This window comes from Lepisosteus platostomus, chromosome 8 (assembly GCF_059453375.1).
Source record: "Lepisosteus platostomus isolate fLepPlt1 chromosome 8, fLepPlt1.hap1, whole genome shotgun sequence".
Lineage (NCBI taxonomy): Eukaryota > Metazoa > Chordata > Actinopteri > Semionotiformes > Lepisosteidae > Lepisosteus > Lepisosteus platostomus.
In genome coordinates this window covers 31,994,347-32,014,919 of record NC_142618.1, presented here as the reverse complement: position 1 = coordinate 32,014,919, position 20,573 = coordinate 31,994,347, and the positions used below count along the sequence as shown (strand labels likewise).

The 20,573-nt window shown below is 37.0% G+C and overlaps 1 protein-coding gene across 1 annotated transcript; it reads right to left on the bottom strand.

The window, feature by feature from the left end:
- Window positions 1-14,810: 14,810 nt before the first annotated feature.
- LOC148657223 (galactose-specific lectin nattectin-like) lies at window positions 14,811-20,330 on the bottom strand. The gene is made up of 6 exons (XM_088643182.1): window positions 20,222-20,330; window positions 19,436-19,506; window positions 17,999-18,099; window positions 17,217-17,345; window positions 15,938-16,043; window positions 14,811-15,027 (listed from the first exon to the last, which is right to left on the bottom strand). The coding sequence occupies exons 2-6, from the start codon at window positions 19,494-19,496 to the stop codon at window positions 14,960-14,962; spliced, it is 465 nt and encodes a 154-aa protein (XP_088499308.1). The 5' UTR covers window positions 19,497-19,506; window positions 20,222-20,330; the 3' UTR covers window positions 14,811-14,959.
- Between the last annotated feature and the right edge of the window lie 243 nt (window positions 20,331-20,573).

Here is a 20,573-nt window from a genome sequence, read left to right as displayed (position 1 = left end):
TTGTGTGATCACTGTGGTTTTTTGGGAATGATTAGCATTAGGTAAAAGGACTTATTTGGAATATTTAATTCATACTTGTCTATGAGCTTGTGCTTATAAACTCCCACATTATAGCCCCAAAGGGATAAGGTGTATTGTAGTATGTACTACACTGTATGTAGCAAAAGAGAAGACATTCAATTCCTGAAGATTCTCCATTATGAGTGAGTGCTTTGAGTTTGTTCTACCTACATCTGTTGACTCAAGAAGAAACCAAACCATGGAATGCAGTAAAGATTTCTTAAACTTGAAATATCAGTTGCTGAAAGATTCAGGAAAGATTCCCATAATACACAAAAACTGCCCACAGGATAATAAATAAAATTCCAGATTATTCCTTCCTGTTGCCCCCCATCTGTAACAGAAGAATAGCTCCTGTCAAGTTCCTGTTGCAAGAGTTTTTGTCTTCTGAGACAGAGGCATCCTCTTTTTATTTGCTGGAGCAAGGCATGTATTCACAGTTTTAAATAACAGTCAAAAACCATTCCTTCCAAAGGATGGTATCCAGGACATTGGACAGGTAAGCTTGATTCATGGCTGACACTGCCCTGTCTTGGACATCAACAGGGAAGTAAGGAGGCCTCACCACTGGGGGTTACTAGGGTTGAAAGAAGAGTCAAATCTTGATCCACTGAGAGGTAGGATCCTGTGCTTAGCATAAAAAGAGTGTAAAAGAGAAAGTGAGAGAAACCATTGTTGGAGTCTTAGGAGGGTGGGTAGAATACCTAAGAATGGAAGAGATGAAGGAGATAGAGAAAAAGAAATCCCTGGTGCACAGTGAAAAGATAAATGGAAATGGGGGACAACAACACACCTTCACAGCAATGAGAAAGGGAAAGAGGCTTCATCACCAGGGTTTGTGAGGGCTGTTAAAAAGGAGCCCAGTCCCCAACACATACTGTACTGTAAATGCACTCAGGTATAGTCAATCACCTTCAGACTTGTCTGGCTGCTGTTAGGGAAAGGTGTATGCATAGGAGTAGGAGAAGGCAAGAAGACAAGATTGGACAGCTGAGTAGGACTCTCACTGTGGATAACATTAAAAAGACAGAAAGAAAAAGCAAAGAAAAATAAAGAGCAGACAATGACAACAGGGTCAATAGAGAGAGGATAGGTATTAGGAATGGTAATCTGTATCATTTGGTCTGACGTGTTCATTGCTAATAATTAAAGAAGCCTGTAAGGCTAAACAAGACACATCTGTCCAGACTCCTCATACCTTTGAAACAACATGCATGGTTGTTAGAGAAAGGATAGGCATTAAGAATGGGGTGGAACCTATATAATTAAAGAAGCCTGTAAGGCTAAACAAGACAAATATTCTCCCTCTGCTCATCCCAATGATACTGCCACTCCCTGGAGCTTTCCTGCAATCATGATCAGACCCACTCTGTGCTGTGGTTTTCCCTTGTATCTTGGGGTTTTCTGTAAGCAATACTATTCCTTCTGGCAATCACTGCCAGGTCTTCTGGCAAACAGCAACAGTATGTGGGATATGATTTCTTGGACTTGATCAGTCCCACTAGAAATGTATGTTCCACTTCAATGTGCACTGAGGCCAGATTTCCTCTTAATCTGATGTAGTCCAGCCAGTCCAGAAGACTCTGTTTGAGAGGGATACTGCTTGAGATTTGTGTTCCCTGTACCTTGTAGCCATAGAACTCTGCAGGTGAAAAATACTTATCATAGATTTTACTGATTGGAGAAATGCACATTTCTTATTGATTGTTACATTTCTCATTAAAGATCAACACAGGTGTAAGTGGCACTCATGCATCACAAGACCAGCTGACTTTAAAAATGATAAGGAAATGGTGAAATGAGCTTTGACAAGGTGACTGCATAGTGTTTAAACTTTTATTACACTCTGTCTGTTTGTAAAATAACATTTCAAGTTAGTCATACATCATTTCAAAAGTCCTTAGGAGTTAATAAATACTGAACATCTCATCAAAGTCCTATTTCCCTCCCTTAACTTGTACTCCATTTCTCTTCATCCACTTGTTCCACGTTTGGATGGAATTAATTATAATTAATAATTAAGACCCATCACATAGTTATTTTCATTCCTACAGAGACAAAGCTAAATCAATTCTCTTATGATATCATCTTCCTTTATTGTAGCCCAGAATCTTTTCTGTCCCATTCATGTAGCATTGCCCCTCTTTCAAAATACAGTTGTGTATACAGCAGGGAAAATGGCAGCGGGGAATCTGCACATCACCAGGTTCTTTACAATAATGCCACATACTGTAAGACCCCACTGAGCTTGGAAAAGCAAGTGGTGAAAAATCCTTAGGCGTTTATGTTCACATAACCTTTTTTTTTCTAGACAATATCTGGATATATATTTTTGTGTCTACAATTTAAATTAGGATGTTATGTTTAAACTGTAATGCTCTAGTTTATATGCACACTTACTGTATTTGCATTGTGTAGTTTCTGTTGTCACTATATAAATAAGATTGTGTCCATAGAAAAGCAGACAGGTGCATTACTGAGCTTAACAAAACCATTCTACTCTGACACACTAAAGGAACTATGTGAACAATTATCACATGATTAAAGGATGAGTTTTGAACAATGTCTATATTAATTGTGGCCTGTGATGCTTTATGTAGACATTCTAATAATGAAAGACCCTAAGAATTACTATAAGTAATTAAGTATAGATAAGTTTAGTGTATTTAAGGCACTTGCTACAAGGTCTTTACTAAATAGGTCATTTTCAGACTTAATTTTTCATTGAAAAAGTTAGTTATCTAAATCTGAGTCTATAAAATATTCCAAATATTTAAAAAAATGATACTGTGCTTCTGTGCTGCTGTGTTTATTTTCTCCTTTTCAGCTGTCTAAAATGCTATCTCTCCTCACAACTTGAGTAATCATTTCTTTCTGATCTCTTTGTTGTTCATTCTCCTCTTTTTATCCTTCTGTTTGAACTAGAATCTTCAGCATAGAACCATCTCTGACCATCTCCCAGTGTGTCCTGTCAGACTTGACTTCACAGTATATCCTCAATATTTTCCTTGTTTAATACAAAATTTGCATCTTGAATTAGTCTGCTGATGTTGTCAAGCTTTTTTAGTTATTGCCATACTTCCTCCTTCCACTGGAGAGGAGTTCTGGTTCCTGATATTATACTGTAGTGTGTTTGTCAAGGACCTACTGTATATTCTTAAATGCATGTTAGTGTTTATTATTGCGGTATCATTTCAATTCACTATAAATCCGAACTGCATGTCAATGGAAATGGAATGTGTCATTCAGTCAAATAGAAAACAGTGAAATAGAGAGCAGTCGGGCAGCAGGTATTTCTCTTTTACCTGTAGGAAACAGACAAGTTTCTCTGTGTATTGATGGTCGAAAACCAGAGTCTGCTGCCCAGCTCTTATATCCAGATTGAGGAGGATACATGCTGTTGACAAGGCATACAGTACACACAAAATAAACAGCCTTAGTGGTTTGCTCTATTAGTGTACTCATTTGAAGAAAAAAATGTTTTTTCATCAGTCTTAAGATCTCTTCAAACTATTTACATATGAAAACTCTCCCCTAATTCAAATAGTGAAATTTTCCTCTTTAAATACTCTGGTCTGTCATGAGGTTTCTGTCACATAATTGCACATGATCATCTAGGTGGGTGCTGAAATTCAAAATTGAATCAAGCTGGTCCCTTCTTATATGTAAAGATGAAATGTTATATGGTGCTATATCAGTCCATGAAATGATAATTTTATAATCATATTCTTTGGAAGCTTTCTTTAAATTAAAACAAAAAATGGTGCACTTCCACAAAAAATTCTCATACAAATGAATGAAGCTCATTATACAAATTATATGAAGTACCATAGACTATAATGAACAATGTGTTAAAGCACATTCAGTCTTCCAGGTCTAGTAATACAGTAAATGCAGTAAAGAAAAATGTTCTAATGTTTAATTAACAATAATCCTTAATCTTTAATAAACAATTATGTTTAAAATCTGTAAAGTGTACAACAGGTCTTTTTCAGAATGACAAATCTGAAGTTATGTCTATGGCTGGTGTGCCTATTTCTTTCATGTGGTAATAATGTTTTTTTTAATTATGAAATTATCATGTTCAAATGAGCAATGAGACAATCAAAAACATGCAAAGCTTAGTTTTACCTGTAGATCTTCTTTATTCAATGAATTTCTATTTTCTATTTAACTTCTCCTTTATAAAGTGATTCTTAATTTTTTTATATAGCATTGAATTAAAAAAAACACTACAGCTAATATTTCAGTTTTGAAGATTAGGGTTATAGAAAGAGTATACTTTGGCCCTAGAGTTTTGAGAAGCCTCTACCCTCTTTGACCCTGTCTTTTTAAAAGTTTGAAGTTTCCTCTTTAAGGAGACTTGGAGAACTAAATATCCCAAGATGCCTTGGGGAAAAGGGCCTGTTCATTTCCTGTCTAAATAGTCTCACCTGTGAGGGCTTAGTTGCATCCTTACTGACGTTCAAAAGGCGTGGCAAACACCAAGAAATGGTCTTTAGTTTAGTTTTTATTCCTCCTAAAAAGAGAGTTTGGCTCTGTTTTTATAAATGACTTCAGGCCTCAGTGCTTGATTGGCTTTTCTCTGTAGAACAGTGTTGAGATCCCAGCTGGTTGTGACCCACTAACCCTTAAAGCATCACGGTATTTGGTTTATTTTTGTGTAACTGCTACAGCTAGTTCTGAGTAAGCATGGGCATATACCCATCTAGAGTTCTTGCTTTTCACCTGTGGCTTGCTGGGATAGACTCTGGTTCCCCTGCAACCCTGTACTAGATAAAGCAGTTGAAATATATAGATGGGTTGAATGTTTTAGTTTGCTTAATTACAGAAAAAAATTAGATGTATCAGGTATTGTTAATCATGTAGGTTCCTATTTTAATATTCTAGTTCTAAAATTTGAGCATGAGAGAGTGTAACTTGGTTAATAATTCTCAAATAAGTGAATCAAGTAACATTATTCACTTTTACTGCTCCTATTGCTTTCTTTCCTAAAAAAGAATTCAGAATATCAAATATGTCAAACTTATCTTGCAGCAGAACATAGCATATCTTGCAGCAGAACATGTCATATCAGTAAACTCCATACAGTATGTAATGATAGAAACAGTACCCTTAGGAGGTGTCATTATGCTAACAATTAATTGAAATACCTGTTTCCATCACAAAGATGTTAGAATGCCTTTCCATTTACCAAGTAGTTGCCTCAGACCACTGCATAGCTAATCTATAAAAGAATAATAATAATATATTAATTTATTTAGCTAGAGGACTTTCATCTTATTTTACTTAAGTCATATCAGAGAACTCCAAATTATATCTTATTTTGTAATTTTGCCCTTGTTTCCACCACCAAGCCTTAATCTGTTCCTTTAGAGGTTATTTCTAGACAACTTATTCAAGATTGAGCATACAGATGCACATAAAGCTTTTTTTGCATTTTGTAAATAAGTGTTTTCTGTGAATATTGTCATTTATGGGTAAATGTTTAAACATCTGTGTATTTAAATGCATGGGGAGACCTGCTCACTTCCTATCCACAAGATGGCACAGTGGAATCAGGCCAGTGGCTGCCTGGTTAATGTAGTGGCAAGGCTTATTAATAATACAGGTATTTAGTTTGCTGCTCCCAGGCATTACATTATTATTTCCCAGGCATGATGTGGCCTGATGCTGGTTTTCACTCTGAAGGCAGGTGAGTGGAAATGGCTAACAAACAAGAAAGCATTTAAAATGTCCCTTTTGTCTACCTTTCCCCTGTAGCTACAATAGAAAACAAGTCTAACAGGTAAGTGCACAGTTTCTTCCTTTTTTACAGGGCTGCAACAAACACTGAAGGCCATGTGATGGAGCTCCATCACTCAGGATAATGTTTTACTCATGGTCTGCACGTAAATTTATAAGGTGTTGCATTCTAAAAAATTTGTGATCATTTTCTAATGGCATTTGATGGAAATCAAATTGTGTAAGATGACTTAAATTAGAAAGGCTTTTAAATGTATTTTGGCCCCTGCTTTGTCCTTTATTTAATCTCAGGATATTTTAACCTCAAAGTTAATACCAAAAGTATACATGCATTATTCACATCAGCCATATAAATACGATGCTGCCATGAATTGTACCATTCGTAATCAGTCGCATGGAATAGTGAACATAAGAGGTGGTTGCATTTTGCCATATTGCCAGCATCCTTCTTATGTGTTAGACTGGATTAATATGACTGATATCAGGGACAATATACTATATGGCAATCGATTACAAATTTATCAAACTAATTGTACATTTTATCAGCTGTTCCATTGCTTAGTGAATTCTCACATTTTTTGTTAATTCATGCACTGATCTCCTGCCTGTTTATAGAAAACTGGATACACTAACAATTTCTGATCTTAGTACTACAAAGATTGTTACAAAATCCAATGGAGTTTTTAAATCATTAGCTAAAATATCAACTATGGTAAGAAATAAATACTTATAATGGGGAAAAAAAAATATTGGATTTAATTCCTTTTGAAGGGGTGGCAGTGCGGTAGTTAGCATTTCTGTTTTGCAGCTCTGGTGCCCAGTTCCTGGGGTATTACCTGCATTCGTTTTCACTCTTCTGCAAAGGTGACTACAGGATCACCTCATTTTATTCTGAAGTCAACTAAAATTGAACACGGGGTGTGACTAGTTTGTGATTTGGAAGGCAATTGATTACATCAGGGTTAGTTTACAGTTTCTACTAGTAAGGTGTGTATATGAACCTATTCAATTAATTCTTCTGGGTTTTCATTTGTAATGACTTTTCAAAAGCTTATAGCATTTGTTTTTCAGCTGTAGGTTGTTACAAGATTAAAATAAAGGTAAAATCCTGACTTAGTGTTTTGATTTCAGGCCGTTAGAAGATGTTTTAAACCTTCAGTAGGCAGAGGCATTACAGAGGAAACTCATTTTTTTTAAATCAGGGGTTGCCAAAAAGACAGTCAGAACTGATTTACCCACTACCTCACCACCAAAGTATTGAGCATTGAAGCAGTGCACCTAATCAGTGCTAACACTTCTAAAATTTGTTTACAAACATTTGTTCTGACTTTCGCAATGTTCATTTTTAACCTTTTCTAAACTGATGCTTGCATCCCAAAAAAAGGTTTCAAGAACTATTTTTTGTTAAGAAAATATGGAAAGATTAGTTATAAGATAAGGGAAGATTAATGTTAGCAGGCATTTTACAATGGGATAAATCAGTAGGCTTTGATTGTATGTAAATTAGCCACCAGCTGAATGATTTCTTTTCATTCAGTGGCAAGTAACAGTATGCATTATTGTACAGTACTGTAACTGGCAAGTATTTAGGAGTACGGTCTTTCCTTCCTCCTCTAGTTTTTCTGGAATGTATTGACAAGCTTTAACATGATTATTGAGAGAGTAGAGACTGACAGGGAGGGAGGTTTGGTATGAAACATGCTACTCTTGCTAAGCAAATGTCTGCTTGTTGTGTTTCTGCCATTTTTTTTCTGTTTACTCAACTGAAATTTTGTTATTTGTCTGCCTTCCTTTTATCTTTGGGATGTTCTTATCTATATTGAGATGTACACTGATAGCTGTTTCAGTTTTTTTTTCTGAAATTAAAAAAATAAATAACACTTCTTTAAACATACTGTATATTTGAACAAACATAAGTTATGTAAGTACTTATAAACCACCAAGGCTGGGTGGGACCAGTAGGACCCACAATTAACTTCATAATTACATGTCCCTCACACAAATTTGTTTTTCCTAAGTAGTCTTTTTGCACAATTTAGAATAAAATGAAATCAATAAAATTTAATTTGAAATAAATTACTTCTCAATTATGTTACTGTCATCAACTTTTATACTAATGTCAACTGATTTAAATAAGTCTAAAATTAATATTTTAATTAATTCAAATTGTTTTGGTTTATTTTACACACAAAAGAGGAATATTATCTGATTGCTCAAATTTCTGAAAAAAAAATCATTTTTACAGCTTTTGTAAGAAAGATAGTAACAGTAGTTTTTGTAGTAGATGTTTGAATTTCTTTAATTATAGATAGATACTTTATTGATCCCGTGAGGGAAATTGCAGTGCAGCAGCAGCTTAACACAGACAACACAGCCACAGTGTAACGAATGATACAATACTAATAATAGTACAATACATACAATATGTAAAATGTAAAAGAAAAATGTTGCCATCAGTTAGTAAAAAGCCATTAAAATGCATGAGAGGTGACATTATGTAAATTGACAGGTGCAGCTACTATCTCCTGCTTCTCTCAGTTCTCTGACTACTTTGCAAGAGTAATTAAGAGGGAACCACTGTCACGATCGTAATCCCCCCTCTTAAGGGCGCTTCGGCTCTTTCACATTTTAGTTGATTTTGTGCACCTGCCTCCAATCCTGCCTCTCCTTATTTAAGCCAGGCGCTCTTGCAACTCCTGGTTCTGCATTGGAAGACAGACACCCCTAGGCCCACCTACCAGTACAACCAAGTCGCCCTACGTCCGTGGGTTGAGGGCATAGGCCTCCTATAGGCGTCCTGACTCTGCTGAGTCCGGGGCTCAGAGCGCCTAGCCGCGACATCCTGTTTTTATTCCCTGTCCCTATACCAGATCCCGTTTCGGGTTTTAACTGTCTGTTTTCATCGCGGATGGATCTACCGGATTTGGGCCTTAGACTTCACCCCGGCTTTCCTCTTGGACCCCCTTGTTTGCCATGGCCATGCCCCCCAAGCACCAGTTCACTGTCCTCATGCCCCCCTGTTCATCAACCTGCCCTGATCCTCATCATTGTCTCCTACCCGTTGTCCTTTTCCACTTACTTCTGGTTTATACCGTCTGCATAGGTTCCTGAACTACTCATTGTAACAATGACTGCAATACAATAAATGTGCAGATTCCATTCCACTAGAAGTTTTTTAGTTTAAGTATACAGTATAGACATGCAGAAAAGAAATCTATAAAAATAGACAAGTTTAAGACCATACTAAAGTCTGTTCAGTTATTGTCTGTATTGTACCATTGTGGGTTTTACCCAGTCCTGTAAAGATTCAATGAGCACCAGAGGTTCTCTTTAAGGGAAAGCAACCACACTCTTTTAATGACAATGTTTTTGATTTATAATACTGTTACAGGTGTAAGTGACTAGAGTGTCTCTAGAGTTTAGATAAAGTTTGTGACATCTGGCAGTATAAACACTGCAAAGTAGAGAGGATGTTTGCCAAGATGTGGGGGACCCCTGATAAAAAAAAAACAGTTGGTACTTTTTCTTGGTGCAACTAGTTGATTACATTGCGGATAAACGATTAACAATGAGCAGTCCAGAAACACCACATGAGATCAGATTTACTGTAACAAGAGAGAAGATGAGACCACAAGAGAGGCAGGAGGAGTTGAAACTCGAAGCTTGCACCAGGCAGAGCCCCTACTTCATGGTCATCCAAACAAAACCTGACTAGAGCTAAGTATTTCAATGTTGCTACAGAGAGCTTGTTGTTTTGTTTTTAGGGAACTTGGGATTCCTGGGTAAAATACCTTGGTTAGAGACATCGTTCCTGCTTGTGGGTGCATTTTTAGAAAAGGGAGGTAAACTCCCATTTATTTTGTGGCTTCTGGGTTTGCAGACAGATTTAACTGCATGTTGAATTACATTTACCAAGAAGGCAGCTTTTCTTGCTGTGGCCCCTGTGGACATTTAAGAGTCTGATACTTAGTAGCACTCTGAGATTTTCTGGGTGATGATGATGGTAGCCCTCTGAAAAGCCCTTTGTACATACTATAAATATGGTAACGTGTTTTGTAGTGTTTCTTGTTTTTGGTGTTTTTCTCAGTAATTTCATGTTTTTATTCATATTGTATGTCTTCTGGTTTGGTTTCACTTCTTCTGTGAGCAATTTTAACATTTTAATTTGTTTATATATAATGTATATTGTATAACAGTTCCTTGCAGTGTGATGTCATTAATTAGACATTTTTATTTTCTACACAAGAAGTGTACTAGTGCTATCAAATGAGAGAATCCTCACACAGGGGAAGGAAATAAATTTTACAGGCAAAAATTATTCCTAATACAAGACTTTCTTACTGGCTACCTGTGTATAAAATTGTACCAAAGCTGAGTGTGTTCAGCAATTAAAGGTGAAATCTGCACTTAGCTGTTTGCTAAGTGCTAGGCATTTCTAGGATTTGATGCTGATACCCAAGTGTTTACTTAGCTCTCATCTCATCTTGTCTCAAGAGTGGTAATTAAATTCCCACTGAAAAGTACTTCCTCATATCCGTTTGTGGTGCATTGTAAAGGTATGTTAACAGACTTAAAAAAATAGCCATTGCAGTGATCAAACTCTGAATGTGTTCAAATATAAGGTTAGTTCCAGTGGATGTAAAAAATCAAAATTTTACAAGAAAACCATCAAAGAAGCCTCTTATTCTGCCATGATCATTTGCAATAAGAAACATGTACTTCTAAATATAATGTGTTTTTTCTGTGCATAGAAACTGCCAATGGATAGATCAGCAACTTTAGTTCAATAAACGTGCTTACTTGGAGATCATAAAATAGATTTGCCAAATGTAACTCTTCAGATACTGAAAGCTGCAGGCATTTCATCTAAATTTTACAAAACTTTAGAAACTGTCCCTTAAGCCTACTTGTTAGTAAATGATCTCTCATGCATCTGTGCTGTTATGAGATGAATACACACCTGTGACTAAAGGGTGATGGATCAGGAGTGACTGTCAGCCTTGTATACTGTTCTCTGATTGTAACCGTATTGGAGACATCAGCCTTAAACACATCATGAATACATATGAAGCAAAATCATCAGTCATCTGGTTTTACTGCACTGATGTGGTAAGACTGACATTCATTTAATTTTTATTTGTAGTAACTGCAATGTAGTTGCAGATCCTCCTTGATCGTAGCATAGGAGGGGAATCTGGACATTAACCCAACACAAAATAAGGGAGACTAAATTTCCTTTGTTACCAACCCCTGCCTTCTCTGTTGTCACTGTTCTGCATATTAAACTCCCCATCAAAATCTCCACTCCAGTGAAAGCTTCTAAGCAGTTATCACTTACAGCATACCCATCCTCATCTGTTTGGAAGATGAGCTGCACAAAGAAACCTGTACGGGAGAGATTTTTTTAAGTGGGAAAGCCGTTGCACTGGGGCAGTCCCACTGGTACGAGTCATCGTCATGACTGGAGACTTCCTCGGTTGCAGTGGATGGCCATGACACCAATCCATGCCTTGTCGTGCCCTTTGCTTTCCACGGAGCTTTGCAACAGTATAGTGTCCCATCACTATACTCAAGGTTTAGGACCCACACAGACCTCGGGGTGAGATTAGTTTCATTTGTTTTTAAGTAGTAACTGCAAAACTGTATTAAATTTATGGTGTATATGGACCACAGTACAGAATTTCCAAAACTACAGTAATTATGAAAACATACAAAGAGAGGAAGGGGTTATCATGTGACAGAGAAACGAGTCTTCACCTGAAGAAACGTTATGTTTTCTCTCTACTCTTTTCAGCGTGGAATAAACCTATTACTTGTTCCTTTGCAGACTACGCATGCTGATGTAGCTACCCACCTGAACTACTTCTCTCTCTCTCTATATATATATGGATATCAAAACTCTTGCTAACCACTAAGCTGTCAAGTTTGACAGTAATCTCATCTGTCAAACATTTCAACCTCTTCCATTGCTGTTGGGTAGGTTAATTGCTCAGAATGGTATTCTAACCAAATGGATCTGCTTTATTTTGGCACAACTGTAGATTTTCTATTGGTCCTACAACATAATTCAGGGATTTACAAGGTTATCTACAATATCTTGCACGCTGGAGATAATTTGGCAATGAGCAATGTCCTTTATATTGAAATCTCTATCAAACGCAAATGCACAGCTTCAGGCTTCCAACTATTATTTAACTTTTATACACTCAAATGGTGAGCATTATGGGGTAATTCTTTTTTTTTTACTTTTCCTTGTGCAATTAAATCATGCTAGCTTTTCTTCATTTCTTGCTACAATGGATTTAATACAGACATTCTAGCTTTATCAGCAGTTTAATAATCTTCCAAAGAGATTTTGTTGCAGATTTTCAATGCAACCAACATATTTCTTTACGTTGATATAATCTAAGGTATTTTTAACTTTATATTTGCTGGCAATCCTGTTGCCAGAGCCTGAGTTTACTATTTTGAATTGTAACCTCTTATATTTAACTATTTACACTAACTAGATTGTAATAACATATAAATACCAATTTTTGTGTGTGCAAAAACCCAAGTAACTACAAAAATGAAACCAAAATCTGACCAATTTATACATATTGCTAGGTTTTTGCCAAGGGTTAATTAGATCATCTCCAACTTAAGAAAGGTCACTCTTTTGATAATTAGCCTATTTAGTGGGTTGGTAGATTGTTTACACCTTAGTATGTTAATGAAATCTAATGAAAACAAAAAGCAATGAGTATCATGATACTCAGTTTAATAACTGTATACAGCTGCCAAAGTCAAGGTTAAAATTTTGATAGAACTATATCAACATCAAACTAGGAAGCACGTCCTTGTTATTTTAACTGTGCTCATACTGTTCACTCAAGACAAGTGTTCTTCAGGGAAGTTGAAAATGTGGCAGAATGTCTCCTGCACATGAAAAGCCTCCATGCCCCCAGTTTTTTCCCCATGTTCCTAACATTCTCCACAGCTTCCATCTCTTTTTGCACATTGAGCCATCTGATTTTTACTGGGGTCAGCAGGACGTTCAGCAGAATGCAAGCTGCCACAACGCACACATCCACATGCTCAGCCTACAGGTTTATTCTCCCAGGAAAAACCCTCCACCTTGAGACCAGAACATCAAAGGCAATTTCGATAGCCACCCTTGCAGTTGAGTGATGGGAACTGAAGATTCTGATCTCAAAAAGTATGTTTTCTTGGAGAAATCTATAGTGTACCCCCCCCCCCTTTAATTGGCATTCACCAAGCTGACCTTAAACAAGTAAAGCACCTTTCCCTGGCCGTGGGCATCTGCCAGCTCCCAAGAGTGCAGCATATACAGTATACAGTACACTCCACCACCAGTGTTTCGTCTAACAACCCCAACTTGAATAACTTTGAACTGGTGGTCATCCTCAACGAGCACCAAGAGAACAAGTGATAATATATATATTTAGAAATGAAGGACATCAGTAGTTAGTACATCCTGAGCTAGCAGCCATGTCACTCTGCAACTTACAATTGACAACCCACTGAAGCTAAGCAGGTGTGAGCCTGGTCAGTACCTGGATGGGAGACCTAGGAAAAACTAAGGTTGCTGCTGGAAGAGGCATTAGTGAGGCCAGCAGGGGGTGCTCACCCTGCAGTCCATGTGGGTCCTAATGCCCCAGTATAGTGACGGGGACACTATACCGTAAAATGAGCGCCATCTTTCGGATGAGACATACAACCGAGATCCTGACCCTCTGTGGTCATTAAAAATCCCAGGGTGTTTCTCGAGAAGAAACACCCTGTAACCCTGGCATCCTGGCCAAATTTCCCATGCCTCCTAATAATCCCCCTCTATGAATTGGCTACATAACTTTCTCCTCCTCCTCCCCCCCCTCAATGGCAGGCGGAACGTCTCGCCAGTTGGAGTATTCTCGGTCGCATTTAATGCCAACGTTAAAGATTTGGTTCAAACCACCAAATGGAGACAGGTGAGCCGACAAGCGGACCCTGCTGATGCAGGATTAACGCTAGGATGAGAGAGAGTAGTTAGTACAACCTGCAGTTATGACATGAAACATTAAGAAACAATTTTGCTATACAATTTTGCTAAGCAGAACAGAATATTCTGTTCTGCTTGCCTGAGAATGTAGAATGCAATCCTGAGATTCAATGTACTGAGTATCGTAATCATTTTCACATTATAATTTACAGCTGATGAGTACAAGCAACGGTGGAAATTTATAAAAGACTTTGTACACTATATGAAAAAATATAATCCCACTGAATTTGAAGAAAGCAGCTAGAGGGAGTGTAAATGTCCTGGTTTTCCCAGCTGAAACCTTTTCTTCTTTTTTCAGCATGAAATAAACCTATTACTTGTTCCTTCAAATCCACATTCGTCTCTCCAAAAGGGCTGAATAAATGAACTCATGTACTCTTAAGTCGTGGGTTAATGATTCTCAATGAGCAGTATAGAAAGATACCATATAAGATCACATCAAGAGAACAGAGAGAAAAACAAGAGGACAAGAACAGAGAAAAGAGGAAAAAGTAGGAACAATAAGGAGAGGACAAGAAGAAGTGGAGTCCTGAGGAATTGGAACTTGAAGCTTTGCCAGGCAAGAGTCCCTGCTTCATGATCATCAAAGCAAAACCTGACTGGAGCTAAGTATTTAAACCTTGCTAGAGAGAGCTTGCTATTCTGTTATTGGGAAGCTTGGGTTTCCTGGGTAAAAGAAACCTCAGTTGCAGACATCTTTCCTGGTTAGGGTGCAATTTAGCAATAGGGAGATAGGCTCTCATCATTTATTTTGTGGCATCCGTGGTGCAGAGAGAGAGATTTAACTGCAGGTTGTATTGCATTCATTTATTAGGTAGCTTATCTCTTTATTTGGCCTCTGTAGGCATTAAGAGTTTAATACTTAGTAGAAGGCTGGGGGTTTTCTGGGTGATTACTGTAGGTGATTTCCTATTAGTTAATTCCATCTACTGTACATATGTACACTCAAGAAAAGAACAAAGACTTGGAATGCAGTACAGATTTATTAAAGAAAAGAAAGATACAAGTAACAATCTGATCATCCAAGGAATTTCCATTCAGGGTAATAAGTAAAATTTCTTCTGAATTCTTTGGGTTATTCCTCTTTACAATGAAGGAATGGGTCCTGCTTAATTAAGGTGTCAGAGCACACATGTATGGAAATTGATAATTGCAAGGCATGTCATTCCAGTTTGCCAGAGCTGAAAGAAAAGAGAGAGACTGGAGCTGACTATTTCTCAACATTCACAAGCTTTAAATAAGTCTGCCAAAAGCATCTGAAGATGGAGATCCACCTACTGTCTGTGCTGCCACAAAGTGGCATCAGTATATCGGCGTGATCTTTAGTGACCATTTTGATCCCCTTCTCCTTTGGGACAGAGGGCCCATAATGATATTCTTACCATGCTGAATCAGATACAGTAGTGACTCCTGCTTTACTTTGAAGGTTATTTATTAGTTATTCAGTTTGTCCTTCTGACTCCAAAATGTATCCAAATGGATGTGATTTTGGTCCCTACAAAGCTACTCAGTTTGTTTTATCAGTCACTTGAATGACTTGGCCACTTGACATTCAAGTTCAACAGGAAGGTTACAAAGGTACTTCAGAACTCCATAATTATTGTGGACATAGACCATATGGAAAATAGTTGACTCCATTCAAATTGTGCTCTTCCTGAATCATGCAATGTATTAGAGTTCTGAACACTATCTTCACTAGGGGTTTGGTATGATGTTTAATGTTGTGCACAGCAATGCAGACAAAGTGTTTGCTTAACCACTAAAGGACTGGTTATTACTCTAATTGGAATTGTCCCAAGATTGTGGAGAATATATTACATTTCATTAAAATGTGACATGGATCTAATTTCTTGCCATATCAAAATATTTTATCATGTTGACATATTTATGTATAACCTATTACTTTGATTGCCATTGCACCTTTAAAAACAGTCTTTAAGTCATCTGATCTCTAAATATCTCTAATTCACCCTCTTAGGCAGAGTGCAGACATGGAATAACATTTTTTCTAACATGCCTTAATTTAATAAAATAGAAGCCAATACAACTGTGTGTCTTGAAACAATACTGCAAGGAGATTTATCTTATTACCCCAATATGTGAGTAGACAGTTTTCAACGTCAAGGTTATTGGGCTCTGGGGGATCCCACTTGCTGTAGTCCCATTTTGATCCATCACTCCAGAGCCATCTGCCCTCCTGCACCACCATACCAATGAAGATGTAAAGAAGAATTTAATGAAAATGGAGAAATGGTCCTATTTATATATACCGTAAGACATAATTAATGCAGGTGTGGGGGTTTTGTGCATTTGTGCAAGAATCACAAAATGATTCTTTGATGGCTATTAGAAAACCGACCTTGCGGGATAACTCAGCAAAGCACAACGCAGATATAATGAATTTGAGCCATGAGTGGAGAAAGTTTTCCATGGGAGAGGGTGACACTGCACTGTCTTGCTCACCAGCTGGGTGGCTAGGACTGAAAAAGAGCAGACTGTTCTGTTTCCCACACAGGACAAGCAAATATCATCAGTGAAGTGGGTTTCTGTCTTTGAGGTACAAAGAATGAATAGGGAAAGATAACAAGATTAGGCAAGACATTGCTGGGGAAGGTGGGTGGGATCATGGCCAGGGGCACAGTTGCAGTGGAGCTCCATGAAGACACAGGAAGAGAAAGAAAAGGAGCACCAGGTGAGAGGATCTGCTCAGATAACCATTCAGCACCAGATTCTAATTAAGTATCTGAACCTTGTTAAGAGAGCTTGCCATTCTGTGGATTTAGGAAACTCTGATTTCCTTTATAAAGAAACCCTAGTTTTAAAACGGTCTCTCCTGGTTATAAGATACATTTTTTTTTAGAATAGGGAGAAACGGTCCCACTAAGATTTGATCATCCAGATTCATGGGAACAGATTCATCAACAGTAGGTCATTCTCAGTTTTATTTACAAGGCAGATATATTGTATCTCATTGGTCTTTTAGGTATAATACCATGTTAGATTTTGAATACCTGGTAGTAATTTAGGATTTTTCTGGTTGGTCAGGATGTATGGCTCTGAGACACCTTGTTTGTAAATAGAGTAATTTGTATGTTTTATGTTGTATTTTACTTAGTGTATGTTTTTTATTATTAATAAATATTTGTTTAGCCCAGCATACTTGATTAAAAACTCTTGCACCAAGAGCTGTGCCAGGGAACAAAGATCTCAGGTGCCTCTAATTATTACAACCACTCAGATATACTCTTGGCATATATTTTATAATTATTTGTAACAATATACCATGAACATGAAGGACGTTTGGAGCTGAATGATACACTGTACTGTGGTTCCTGTTTTTATTCCGAGTCTGTAGTGACTAATACTATACCTTCACACAGTCGCTACCTCCCAGCCAAGTTGGATTTGCTCCCCTGGACTTGATGAGTTGCAACAGAAAATTGTGTTCCGCTTCACTGTGAACTGAGGCCAGGTTTCCTCCATATCTGATACAGTCCACCTGGAAAGAAAGAGGTAGATATCAGCATGTGTGCACTGTTCTATGTCTGTTTACCACTCTCAAAGTGTTAGATGCCACATGTCAGGCAGTATTTGCTGGAATGTTGTCATGTCAGGATGAGGGCACAAAACAATCACTAATTGTGGTCTATTGAGTTGAGTGAATGTGTATTGTACTTAAGAATAAGCCTTAATTAATTGTCGGCACCACAGTTATTAGTTATTACTGCAAAGTCCCAGTGGTTTAGAAGCATTGCTCTATTAGCAAATAGGTCATATTGATTAATTTCTGTGTTTTTATTTGATAAATGTTCTACTTGCTTGACATTCAATAGAGTAAATCACCTGGTGATTTAGACACTATGTAACGATGAATATTTAAAATTGTTTTATTTGCATTTGTATTTTTATTTCAATTTTCCTGAAAACAATCAAACAATGCACAAAATGATAAGATTTGTATACTCAGTGTGCTTCAAAACAAATGTGCAAAGAAAAGGTTGATCATCAACTAAAATTACACTCTATTAATACAGGGTTTACTAAGTTATTTATTACACTATCACAACTGAGTTGTGATCACACGTAAAAGAGGTGTGAACAGATATCTATATCAGTTTAATTAGAAAGTGTGCTGTCCCCCACACTACATACCTCAGCATCAGCCCATATTTTGGCTTGTGCAAAATGTTGGAAGCAGCGGTCTTGGAAGCTCACCCAGCCTGAGGGACAACTCTGGCACAATTTTCCAAAGACTGTGGAAAAGAAACAGGGTCAAGCAATGGAATGGTTCCGAAATGGATTCGGAAACGCGTAGCTTGAAAGGTTATGATTTTACTACTACCCAGCCACAAAGAAGAGAATGAAGGATAAATCAGGACTGAAATATGAAATATGAATCTGACAAGTGGTTGTGAAGATCAAAAGAAAGAGGAAGGAGATAAAATGAGGTTTAAAATAGATGGTATTCTGAGAGTTGAATTCCAATGACAGTGTGAAAGTTTGAAAACTGTATAGGAATTTGATGATCATTCAGAGATGGAAAAGATGTCAATCTAGCTTATGGTTATCTTTTGCTTCTGGAGTTTCTCTGTGGTACAAGGCTGGGTAAAGGATGTAAGGAGATAAAGGTAGGTTAGTGCAGTCACAATGTCTGTGATTTACAGTATAGGAGTATATATAGTTGGCACTAAGTCAGTTTTACTGGCAGTGGTATTTAGCTAAAATATCAGGTTGATATACGTGGAGATCAGTAAGCTAGACTGTTTCAGGCTGAAAATTTCTGATTTCTCCAGTATATGTATGTGAATATGTGGTATACAAGAAAAAGAACAGAAAGATCAGAATAGTATTTTGACATAGAGATACAGTATTGTAACTTTAATATAAGATCTTACAAATTACCCGTGCCAATGAATTACTCTTTCATGAACTGAAACTGTTTTAGGTGAAACATATAAGGTACTGAACACTGATGGAATTAATGAACAAGAATTATATTTGCATTATATAATAGATAATTATATGTATTAAATAAAAATTTGAGTTTCTTTTTAAATCCTCTAGTTTGTGACTGGTTTTACCTGAAAGTGTTTTTGTAAGGACAAAAACGGTGACACTTTTTTAGAAACAATTTAGGGGGCAGGGTCACCTGTGGAGAATTATTGATGAATACAGTCCTTCTGGTTGCATTTAATAGGTGAATGCTGAGGATCTACAGCATGAACAGTACAGATGCACAGTAATGGACTCTAAGGATGGGTTAGGTTGTCTTAAAAAGATGTACAGTATGTGTTTCTCCTTCTCCTTTTAACTGTTATTAATATTTAAAAGGAGAAGCCAACTCCTACTTATGTCCTACTAATATTTTAATAATTGGAAAGATAAGGAAATAATTATTTACAAGATAAGTAGTATTAGAATTTTCACCAAACCTGCTGTGATTAATTTCTTATATGTGATTAGAGATATTTTAGCAGAATTTTGAATAATGTCCCACATACCCGGGACCAAGCCACCCGAGTTTCGGTTCAAAGAGACATACAGTATACAGTACAAAAAAAGGTTTTATGGAAATACTGGTCCTCCTACCTGAATCCACACTGAGTGTGAAGACAATGCAGAGCAGTACTGTTGTAGGAAGACGGATCATGGTGACTCTCCTGCACGCAATACAGATACAGGAGAAATATTGATTCTTGAGTGCCAAATCCTTGTATAAGGAGACCCTCGTTTCAATTTATTTCTGTACATCATTTCAATCTAAAGTTCTTAAGAATTGTTAATCATTTGTAGGGCAAAATATTCATGCCATATCTTTACTTTATCAAAATGTAGTACATTTCAATTTTCAAAATATATATATATAGTTTTATATTGACAGTTATATATCTTGTGAATTTACCAACTTAACATTTGTTTCAGTTAAGTTGCAAGGCATAAATATTTTTTTGGCTAGCACTGCAAAATTATGTGGAGTTGCATTTATTGGGAGTGGATTCAGCATTAATCCCAACTACTGATTGATTGAAATGCAGTGAGTGTGCCAGTACATCAACCTACAGCTGCAAAGATCTATACCAAATCGAAAACAGTTGAGTGTAGAGCAAATAAACAGCAGGTAGTTCTCTCCTGTAAGAACTAAGAATTCACTCATTGTCTCACAAGTACACTATTGTTGAATATTTCTTAACTCCTGTTAATTTCTCTACCTACAACTGTAAGAATGATGCATGAATCCTAATTTGTGTACTGTAGCTCTTCGGTAGTATATGGACTTACAGAAATAATATTGCCACATTTTTTATAAATTAATATACTATTTACGAAACCTATCGACTGGGTAGAGCAGTCATACAGCAGGTATTTCTCTCTTACCTGTAGGAAGTGATTCTGTAGTATGTTCTCTCTGTTGTCTCTGTGTATTGATGGTTGGTACCCAGACTCTGCTGGACAGCTCTTATATCCAGATCAAGGAGGATATGTTCTGTTGACAGGCCACACATAAAAAATAAACATCCTTATTGGTATGTCCTTGCAATGTGAATTGCTTAGTCCTAGTAATGTGATTGCCTTAACAAAATATTTAATGTTCTTTCGTTAGTCCTACCAATTTACATAAGATATGTGGGGGATTCTCCCTTCATTCAAATATTGAAATTACTTTCTTCTAACTGCCGCATATCACTGTCATATACAGTCACTGCGCATAACCTGGGTGGGTGCTAAA

Excerpts from the sequence above, each read along its gene's own strand:
- LOC148657223 (XM_088643182.1), bottom strand. The coding sequence starts at position 19,496 with ATGATCCGTCTTCCTACAACAGTACTGCTCTGCATTGTCTTCACACTC. Across the intron at positions 18,100-19,435 it reads CACACTCAGTGTGGATTCAG|TCTTTGGAAAATTGTGCCAG; the intron begins GTAGGAGGACCA and ends TCTTTTCCACAG. Across the intron at positions 15,028-15,937 it reads CTGTCTACTCACATATTGGG|CTCTGGCAAACTGGAATGAC; the intron begins GTAATAAGATAA and ends CTTTTCTTTCAG.